The following is a 10,885-nucleotide window of genomic DNA, read 5'->3' as shown; positions in this document are numbered from 1 at the left end:
TTGACCTCTGGAGTGCAGAAAGCCAAGTTTATGCTACGAGTACTGTATTAGATAGTTTGGTATTGATAGGCTACACTCTAGCAAAATGTTCATACTCGAGTTGCAGGTTTGACTGGGAAAACTTCACTTCTGCTGATAGAGCTTGTTGTAGCCTTCTTGAGATTTAAAAAAAAAAAAGAAATCATCCTGTAAAAGAGCACTTTTGCTGATATGTCTTAATCCATAGTAGGGGTTTCTGCTGGCACAGCTATGCTGGTTGCAGATCACACTTCAGCACTCCACTGATTGATGCACACACTTTGCAACTGTTTGTCATGCTGATCTGGCCAAGGTCTGTGCTAGGAAAGAAGGAGTCAGAAGATCAGGCAAGAAGGGTCAGAGAGCAGACGAGTAGAGAGGTTTTTGTGATATGACCAAGCAGAGAATGAGTAATAGTGGAAAGAAAATCAACATACTAACAATAAACAGTACTCACCATGGTTTACTGGCTGGACCTCCAATTCCAGCCATATAAACTTTGACCTTTTTGTGTTTAAAAAAGTAATCTCTAGTTTTCACTGCTGTTTTAGCTGTCTGGTCCTTTCTTGAAGGACAATTATATCTTTTCTTAATACAAAGATATATTCGTTCGTAAACTTGAAAGACAGCCTGTGGTTGTTGAATGCATGAGTGTTTAAAAATCATGGGTTGGTGCTTCACTACATGTAAAAATACCTTTATTTTGATCAAAATGTTGTGTTGCCATTGCAGTTTTCCTCCACCCTTTAAATTTATTATGCTGACTGCTCTTCAGATTTCTTCTAACTACTGTTGATACACCACCCTTTCACTGGCATCCCTTCTGGTTTCCCACATATTATTGATTTAAAACACTAGCTATCCGAGGTCGAGTGCTTTTCTTGCAAGGCATAGGAAAGCTTGAGTTGCAGTGTGAAATTATTACTGTGGCTTCGTGCATGTATTTGATTTAATAGAGGAAAGCAATGCCCTACTGAAATCTCTCAAATTACAGTATTACTACCACACACTGTACTACATCCCTATATACTATGCAGAGACAGATCCAGTGTGTGTATGCACAGACTACGTGCATACATACAATGGAGGTGTGTGTGTGTTTACATTGTGTACATATGGGGGGTGATGTATAGCACATATAGTCTATTTATGGTCACTCTCCATCATGCAGGGATCAGTAGTGTTACCTGAGAATATAAAACCACATAAAATAAAAACCTGTTTAAATTCAGGCCAGCAGGGAAGACTGGAGTAAGGAAAGAAACATGGATCACTGACAGTGCTGACAAAGCAGAAGCAGCAGTTACCTGAGCCAATAAGCCAGCACAGCACCATGGAAGTACTGTTCGTGGAGAACTGGTTGCAAGTTTCAGCTTCTGCACAACAGAGGGAAAAAACACCCATTTTTTCCACCACTGAGAATTACTTTCAGATCAAAAGAATGCTATCACTCATGTTCTGTTTTTCTGAACACAGGAAAAGCTAGTCAATTATAAAAAGCCTCCTCTCCCGTTTTACTCTAGAGTCATTGATGTACAAGCTTCTATTTATTGCATTAGTGAATGCTGAATTAGAAACCACCTTTCAACTTTCTGTTACATACATTCCTCATTGCTACCTAGTTGTATGATGCTTATATACTACCCATTGCCTTACAAGCCTGACTAGCTATTGCTTGAGAAGTCTACAGAACAGGAAGATGAACCACTACATCTAGAGAATATCAATTTCACTATTACATCAGAAGAAAACCCACAAATGGATGTCTCTGAATCTTTATAGGTTTTTAAACTGCTGGGAAATTCTAGGGAACTCGTGAGATCTCTTGAGTCTACTTCAATAGAAGCCAGATCAGGCCTACTTAGCATTAAAGAAACACTTGTTTAGATACTGTTGCTGAAAGAAGGTCTCCACTGAACCTGATTAGCTTTAGTAGGCCAAAATTATTACTTATTTCTTGAGTTCAGTGGCATACAATATAAACAAAGGCCACAAGTATGACGCATATCACAGTGCTCTTAAAGTATGTGGTCTTTTTAGCAATCTGTGCTTGGAATTTTTAAGGGAGTAGGAAACAATTGTATGGTTGGATCTTGGTGTTCAGCACTGAATTTGGGCAAAGGTATCAAAAGCAGAAATAGTCAGGAGCTTGTGTTGCTTATATCATTTTGTAGACAGCTGGAATGGGTCCCAAAACACTCCTTTACTCTAAGTACATTTCAGGAATGCAAGTTACTAAAATACCAAATTTGAGAGTCTCTGCTAATAAAAGCAGACACTTTAGGAAGCCTGCAAGCTGCTTAAGCAGCTAGAAGAGCCTCAGTTCCCAGGGATGAGTGTTGCAGGGTCAGGGATCCCAGACCTTTGGGCACTGATCATGAGCAGTATCATGAGCTTTGTGACAAACAAAGCAGGTACCACACAGGGTGCTGCCTAAATTTCAGCAAGAGCTCTCCAGGCTATTAGGTTTCAGACAAGCAGTCAGGCTCAATGAACCAGATTTTTTTCTGATCTACTTACAGATGAGTTCCCCAAAGGGGAAAGTCACCCTTTCACTTTTCTGCTGCTAAGGTTTTTTCTGCCTTCTCTTTTCAAATCTGGTTGTTCACAGCCCATTTACACCATTTTATACTAAGCCTGGCCATTCTGACTCAGCTTTAGGCAGCTGCCCTAGACCTGCTGTGGACTGAAAGAGGCAGTCAACTTCCCAGAAGGAGCAAGAGCCTGCAATCACCTCTTTTCCCTGTGTAGGCCAGAATTGAGCTGAATGGGAGACTTGTTTTTGCCCTGCAGAATCACAAAATCCAAAGGCGAATCTGACCCTAGTGACTAACCAGTAAACAAACCCTGTGGCAATATTGGTTTGTACAACTTTCTCTAACAAGCAATCCTTATTAACAATCAAATAGAAGAGCCCCAATTTCTCTTTGCTAACTCTCTAGTGAAGGCATAGCTCCCCTCACACAAATCCTTGTAAAAACTCATTCAAGCAGTTCTAATTAGCTTTTTTGTGGAGGGGATTTTAAGAAATCTAGATATAGCAAAATGTAAGTTTGATGGGTCATTAAATGTCTCCTGATTTGAAGAGACACTCAATTTGGCATTCAGGAACGATATCCTGAGACAGTATTTTCTTTTTAGAGAGATATAAAACTGATGGTTTGACTCCATGTGTACAGGAAATCCTACAGCAGCTTCTACACAAGTAGAATCATTGCCAAATGCTTGCTGTTGAAAACTACCAGGATTTAAAAAGACTCACAGAATTGCTTTAAGAATCACAGGGTTTTCAAAAACATAAATTTATGACTTTTTATATTCCCCTATTTATTTTCTGCTTCTGGGATTCCCAGAAGAAGCTTTCTCCAACCACGGTTTCTTGCCTTAGTGAGCTAAGATTGTTGCAAGATTCCATTACACAGGGATATGCAGTTTTAAGAACAGCAACAAATATTGTGAGACTCGCCATAAAATAGCAAGAGTTGACAGTGCCGCAGTAAGGATATTAACTTTTGTGTCCTCCCAAGCTGCAGTTTCTATAAATAGTGTCTGTCTGCTTTTACTCCTGCAGTTAATTACATAGATTTTCCTGCATTTCCTCTTCTGCAGTGTCGCTGTGAATTGGTGTTATCTGATGGACTGAAGCAATGCTTATGGACGTTCCCCAGTAAACATGTTTAACATTAAGCATTAATAAAACAATAACAAAATATTTCTGCGAGTGGGGAGATTGAATTTCTGAACAGCCAGAGTGGGGAGATGTAGGTCCTAAGGTCCCTTCCCACCGCAAAAGGGGCCACCTAGCCACAGTGTATTATATTTTTTGGCAGGTGTGCCAGGCACAGCTGAGTGGCCACAGGATCATACAATCATTTTGGCTGGAAAAGATCTTTAAGATCATTGAGTCCAGCCACTAACCTCACACTGCCAAGCCCACCAGTAAACTGTATCCCTCAGTACCTCATCTATGCATCATTTAAATATCTCCAGGGACAGTGACTCCACCACGTCACTGGGCAGCCTGTGCCAATGCTTAATAACCCTCTTGGTGGAAAAGCTCTTCCTAATGCCCAATCTAAACCTCTCCTGGTACAACTTGAGGCCACTTCCTTCTGTCCTATTACTTGTTACTTGGGAGAAGAGACTGACCCCCACCTCATTACATGACATGGCTGGGGTTTCTCCTGCATGCATCTCCTATGGCGTATGCCCCATTCGGTTTAACCTTGCCTTTCACAGTGGAGAGATGGTGGTTCTGTGCTCTGCATAGGCTTAGGCAAGACATTAAGGAGGAAATTTACCTCACTCAGCTTTGGATACCAACAGAGTAACACCTTCCTCTGCACTACTCATGACTTTTACAGTCAGTGGAAAGCGCTAACTTCTTTTAAGCATGGGATCTACCTAACCTATTTACCTACTGACCCACTCTAGGATATGCCCTAGAAGTGCTGTGTCTCTCTCCAACTATGATGGCCCTTTTTCAGTTACTTGAGTTCATTAGAAGAAAGTTCCAGATTTGAAAGCTCTACATGCTGACCAGTGGCTCTATATTGTTAGTCCTTGCAACTCAAATATTATTGGTCATTAAGTATCTGCAGAGTGGTATTTTCCACAAGTGTTATGCCCACAAGCTATCTGCAGCTACCTAAATGCTTTATTTCTTTACTTTCCAGACTCTGCTACACTTTGACTAGTTTCTCATCTAGTTCATTATACAGTAGTACAGATTTCCAAATCCTCTGCCACCAGTCTCTGTGGCTCCACAGGGGTCAGCCAGTGCATTTGCCTGGGGTGTGCATGCAAACAGTCATAGAACAGGCGTGGACATTCAAGTGGTGGAGGAAAGGATGTGGCATCACTCCGCTCTCTGGGCAGGCTTTTTTCCACATAGAATATTGATATATTATATATTTCACAGTGCTGTAGCCTCCTTCCCACTTCAGTACCCCACCTGCCAGTCAAAGTTTGTTTTTAAAACTAAGCGCAGGCTGAATCAGGCTCATGGTGTGGTGGAGCAGGAGACCCAGGATGCAGGTGCCCTTGGGGCACAACAGATGTGAAAAACGTTTCAGTGACACTCACACAGTCTTGCTAGGTCCCTGTAGCTTTGCTTTCACTTCTAAAGGACAGAAGCTGCTCCTCAATAAAGTCTTACCATTGCACTGTTCAGAAACTAAGCAACAGGATTTGGAGGCTGCTTGTGGCACATATGTATATATGCCTCTGTGCATGCATACACATTCCTGTGTGTGTCTGTGTATCTCTTGCAGGAGGGATGAAAATGAGGAATTATGCCATTTTGGCTGTTGCCTCTCCTCATCCAATTTTGGCATTTTTAGCAGGCTGTTCACACTGAAAGCCTCTTGCCTTCTTTCTGTTAGTTCAAAACATGCATGCCTGTCCCCTTTATAGAGAGCCAGATGGGATACGTCTCATCTGCAAAGGGCAGAACAGATTTTGTCTGATGTCTGGTACCATGTCTTTACAGATATTTTTGTAGTTCTTAAAGTCCCAGATTGTGAGGCCTCTAGGTGGTTCCATAATACTAAGCATATTAATATTACAATAAGTCCTTTGGAACAAAGCTGATTCTTTATGAGAATCAGAGGTAATTTGGCAGATGTTTCTGGTAATATCCAAGATGAGAAATATTTATTTTAGGATCATATAAATATTACAAAAGTGGCCTAGCAAATTAGACAAGGTGTTCCAATTAAATTTGTTTCACCTTCTGACGACAGGGAGAAGTTAATTGTCTAAAATGGAATAATGGTAACTCGGAACAATCAAAAAACCATGACAAGTCAAATCATGAATTCTTATATCAGTAATATATATATGAGATCCTCTCTCCTTGCCTATGAGGTCTTAATCCTTAGGGTTCTGGTGGATGCCATTTTCAAACTATTCCATGCAGCCATCAGGACAAAGGCCTTTTTTGGTCAATGCATTCTCAGATTCCCACAAAACATCAAACCATAGAAAATATTTCAAATGTACTCAGAGTTGATGACTCTGAGAAGGGGAAATAAATTAATATCTCATCTCTAAGCAACCAGCCTACTTATATAACAAGAACTCAATAATGACTTCAAGCTGAAGGGTGTGTGGCATCTGAAAGGCCAAGTTAATACAATAACTTGAGCTGGACTATCTTGTAGTTCCTTCTAGCCTTAAAAGTGGTGTAATACATAAAGACTCAGCTTCTAATGGCCTAGGCTATAAGAGAGGAGCTCATTAGGCATATTATCAGCATAACTGATGCTTATAACCTCCCTCTTTTTCAACTTTAGTCCTTGATCTGAAGAAAATCTGTACAATTAAAGTCAGGCATTGTGAAAGGCTCTGGGGAGAGCCTGAAACTCAGGAGACATTGGGCATCAAGGCTGGATTCTGGTTAATGGCAGGAGAAACCAGAGAGCAGACACCCATCAAAATGCAGAGTGGTTTGTCCAGTGAGATGGAGGACCATCAGAAGCATCCAGGTGACAAAGAAGGATGAGCTCTCCACAGGAAAGAGAGACATCAATGAAGGGCAGGAATTGTTCAATCTGAGCACAGTTTAATCCTCAGACATTTCCCAGTTTTAGTGTTTTGATCTAATGACTCTGAAAGGTATGCTCTCTCAAACCTTATGTGCACAGTTTTACTTCAAGGGAAAAAGACTAAACTTTTGTGTCTACAGTGCCAAAATCTTTGGCTAGCAAAGTCTGGCGAACAATAGATATCCAGGACTGAGAGGTTGTTATAGTCAATGGAAACTTTTTTTTCTGCCTTATGATACTCTAGCTTGCCTGTATGAACAAGAAATAAATTTTAAAAGGCAGTTCACCAGCCACAGAGAAAGTCTCGGTCCATGATATGAGAACAAGAGTTTTTCAGCTCTTGACTGCTGGAGTGCCACATACTTTCTACTCTTTCTTTTTAAAGTGAAGTTTTGCAGGGTGGCCCTTGACTCTAGTGTGCTCAAATACAAAGGCTTTAAACTGATCTGAAATTAAGGATTTAGCAAACAACCACGAGAGTTTTCAGAGGCTCGCATTTAACTGTTTGTTATTTTTCTGCTGCTGCATCTACTTGTAAAACTCAGCTATGTGAGATGGGACTACATAAAAATCTTTCAGCTTCTCTTTAATGTCTTTAAAGTAAGTTTCTCTCCTGTAACTCATTTGTGGAAGGTAACTCATTTGTGGAAGAAAGCTTGCTAATGTGAATCCTGAGCACTCCAAAACAGAATGCAAGTAAAACAGGTTTTACTGATTTATAGACCATTTCTCATAGTTGTGGGGTTGTAACTGACAACTTGGGGATATCTAGTGTCACTGATTTGGCCAATATCACTAAGTGTAACGAGAATTCATTCCAGGTCAGACTCTCCAAACTTGCCAATACACTGGTGTTTTCTTTAAACAAATAGCTCAAGGGTTATGTGAGGAAACAATTTCTTACTTTGCCTGTAGCACTGTGATTTAATGTTACTAATATCCAATCCTTAATTCACTTTCAGTTACTGTTTGCTGAATATGCAGTACAAAACCTGATCTACGCACCACTTCTTACGTGGCATCAGAGTGTGGTGGATTCACCTATTTCTCAGTGTTTCAGCAACTAGCTTGCTTGTCCTCCCAGCCCAAGCTCACACTACCTCACAGCACTGGTGTCTGCATCATCTTTCTGCTAGTAATGGTGTACTCAAGCCACTTGTGAGTCACCTGGTACTGACAAAAATATGAACAATTTGCCCTGAAAGATTATGTACTTTGCCATCAGGAAAAACCAAAGATTGCTGTTGCTTCTCTAACCACCAACTCAAGAGCTAGGGGGCCATCAAAAGCTAGGTGGCCATCCAGAGAAAAGATGAAGCCTGAATGGTGTTTGAGCTCCTGGGCACCAGGGGTGAAATAAAGCCCCACAAAACAGTGGGTTGCAGATGCCAGCAGGCAAGTGGCAAAAAGCCTAGCAACCTGCTTTCTGGAATATCTGCAGCTCCTGCAAGAGGTAACATTGCAGAGTGATACAGTGTCCCTCCTTATTTCATTTCAGTATTTCTGAAGCACAGGAAGAGAATTTTTGTTCTTTCCAGTTTACCCTTGAAGTTAACCCTAAGTGTAAGCAAGTTGGAAACTCCTGAACCTAGGCAAAAAACAATCACAGAAAATTAAAATTAGGAGTTTTCCTTAAATTTATCTCCCTTTTTCTGTATGGGATAACATTTTTGTACTTTATCCCTTATCAACAAAGAAGCAGACTTAGCAAAGCTTCAAGGACAATTATCTCTTTCCCCCTTGCACAAAGTAAAACCATGTTGTTTCCATTTTCCAAGAGCTTAGAAACCCAGGAAATCCCTGCTAAGTTTGCAGTAGCATTAGAAGAGTTGACAGGAGGATTGGTAAAGAGTTTGTGGCTTCACACAGTTCCAGTATCAGGCCATGTGCTGAACTAGCACTCACCTAGTGCCTCAAGGCCTAAAAGGCATTCATAATTATCGACACACTTTTAAAAGTAAAGATAAACATAGTGCTAATGAGGTAAGGAAGGATGAAGACACAGCACCATGCTGTAACTACAGGCTGTGAGACTCTGAGGTATCGGTTTTCACTTGTTTTTCAGGGATTTTGTCATGGCAGCATCTGAACAGTGGGACTTAGGTGCTCTCTCCAGAAGATGCCCCAGTCCTATTCTGACCTCATACCAAGACAAGATGTGTATACGTTATGCCTCTTTTCCATTATAACAAGAAACCCATTGACAAGAATCAGGGGTTTGTACTTGATATGATCCCAACTTGGAATACCACAAAATTAGCACCAAGGGTGACACCACAAAATGCATCTGTGCTACAGTTTAGACACAGCCTGAAGTGACCTGTGGCTGCCTTTTATGTGGCCCCAGGAACCCCATGTTCCAAGGGTCTGCTCTTAAATCCAGCCCAAAGCGATGCTGCAAAGCTTTATGTCACGCCCGATAGCAATAATCTTCATTATTCTCAGTTGTTCTTTAAACATCTGCATATGTTTATTTCCTTGTGGCTTCAGATTAAGTCTTTTGATCTGCATTATTCTCTCTTCTGTATTTCAAGTTGATCTAGCAGACTTTCCATCTTCACTCACAACTGCATCACTCCCCAAAAAGCTTTGAGAGCTCAGACTGAGGGATAGGCATTTTCCACCCCTCACTCGAAAGACCCACCACGATGGAATAGAAGAATTCACTTAGAACCGAGCACACGTTACGGCACACAGACGCCTCGACGTCTGCGGGGCTGGCAGCTCCTAACGCTTCCCATCAGAAACCTCCATGTTTGGCTGCCACCTCTCGGGTTGTCCCAAACCACAGGGTCTGCCACCGACAGAAGCGGAGACGAAGCCACCACCGTGGCACACGGTTTCAGTCAGAAACCGGAGTTATTTTCACATTTCACATGAGTCAGCTGATAAAAACACCCGCCGGCCGCTGCTCGGGGACCTTGGATAAAGGCTGGTGCAGAGCTGCGAATACTTCAGCGGATTTTTTGGTTTTTTTTTTTCTTTTTTACATCCAAACCTCCTCCCCCCCCCTCCCCCCCAACCACGTGTAACGGAAAGTCAAAAGCAGCCGCTAACATGTCTCCCGCGGGCCCGTACCGCGGGCGAGGGCCCGTGCTGGGGGTGCCCCGGCTGCCGCGGAAGCGCCGCTCTGAGTTTCCCGCTCTGGGACCCCCCCCGCCCCCGCCGTCCCTGCCCGTACTCCCGCGCCCCTCCGCCGGCCGCGCCAATGGCTTACGGCTCCCCCCCATCCCCGCGGCCCGGCCCGCCAGCGGGACAGGACGGGGCGAGGCCCGCGGGAGGAGGGCTCGGCTCGCCGTCTGCCCACGTCCCCTCCCTCCCCGGCCGAGCAGGAGGTGGAGAAAACGAGCGAGGTCCCGGCAGAGCGGTTAGGAGAGGGTTTGAGAGAGCCCTCCTCCCCCCGCCGAGGGGAAGAGGAAAAGAGAGTCGTGGCGGCGGGATGATGATAACTTAGGGCTGTGCCTGGCAGTGGGAGCTGCCCGGGTGAGGGCGGCTGGGAGGGCGGCAGCGATGTCCCAGGGCACGGCAGGAGGAGCGGGAGCACCCCAGGTGCTGCCGGAGGGGAAGGAGAGGCAGAGGAAGAGGAGACGAAGGAAGAGGAAAGAGAGTAAGACGCGGCTGGTGTGCTCCAACTTGCTGTTACCTGAGGCAGAGGTGGAGAAGTCCAAGAGGACGGTCCTGGCCAGCAACCGCCTCAAGACCACCAAGTACACGGCGCTTTCCTTCCTGCCCAAGAACCTCTTCGAGCAGTTCCACCGCCTGGCCAACATCTACTTTGTGTTCATCGCGCTGCTCAACTTCGTGCCGGCCGTCAACGCCTTCCAGCCGGAGTTGGCTTTAGCCCCCGTGCTCTTCATCTTGGCGGTCACTGCCATCAAAGACCTGTGGGAGGATTACAGCCGTTACCGCTCCGACAAGGAGATCAACCACATGGAGTGCCTGGTGTACAGCAGGTGAGGCGGGCTGGGTGGGCACCAGGGACAAGGACCACCGTGATGGCAGCTGGCAATGGGAGCTTAGCCGTGCATGGGGACTCAAATGAGCAGGGATGTGGAAGAAAGGCAGTGAGCAGGTGTGTTGTGGAGGGCTTTTTGTTTCCACTCCCAAGTGTGAAGAAGCTTCCAGTTGGCTCTGGAGCTGGTGTCTCCCATCTTTTTACTCAAAGCTATGGATGTTCCTACAGTCCTGTACCTTCAGGTGAAAGCAAATCTGCTCTGATCAGTGGGGTCTCGCTGTAAATCACTGGTTTAGGTGTAAGCAACATGTTTTGTAGGTCAACACATAATGCTCCGGGCTTGTTAGTGTTTTATGCATTAAAG

General features: G+C 43.9%; 1 protein-coding gene across 1 annotated transcript in view; it reads left to right on the top strand.

Annotated features, from left to right (window-relative positions):
• The first annotated feature begins 9,949 nt into the window (after window positions 1–9,949).
• ATP10A (ATPase phospholipid transporting 10A (putative)) overlaps window positions 9,950–10,885 on the top strand; it is a 115,963-nt gene continuing 115,027 nt past the window's right edge. The window contains exon 1 of the mRNA XM_061998095.1: window positions 9,950–10,519. Coding sequence (XP_061854079.1) covers window positions 10,077–10,519 — 443 coding nt within the window. The 5' untranslated portion in view covers window positions 9,950–10,076. The remainder of the gene's footprint in view (window positions 10,520–10,885) is intronic.

The sequence above is a fragment of the Colius striatus genome, chromosome 1, assembly GCF_028858725.1.
Source record: "Colius striatus isolate bColStr4 chromosome 1, bColStr4.1.hap1, whole genome shotgun sequence".
Taxonomy (NCBI): Eukaryota; Metazoa; Chordata; class Aves; order Coliiformes; family Coliidae; genus Colius; species Colius striatus.
The sequence above is the reverse complement of the archived record's forward strand: the minus strand, read 5'-3'. Positions and strand labels throughout refer to the sequence as shown.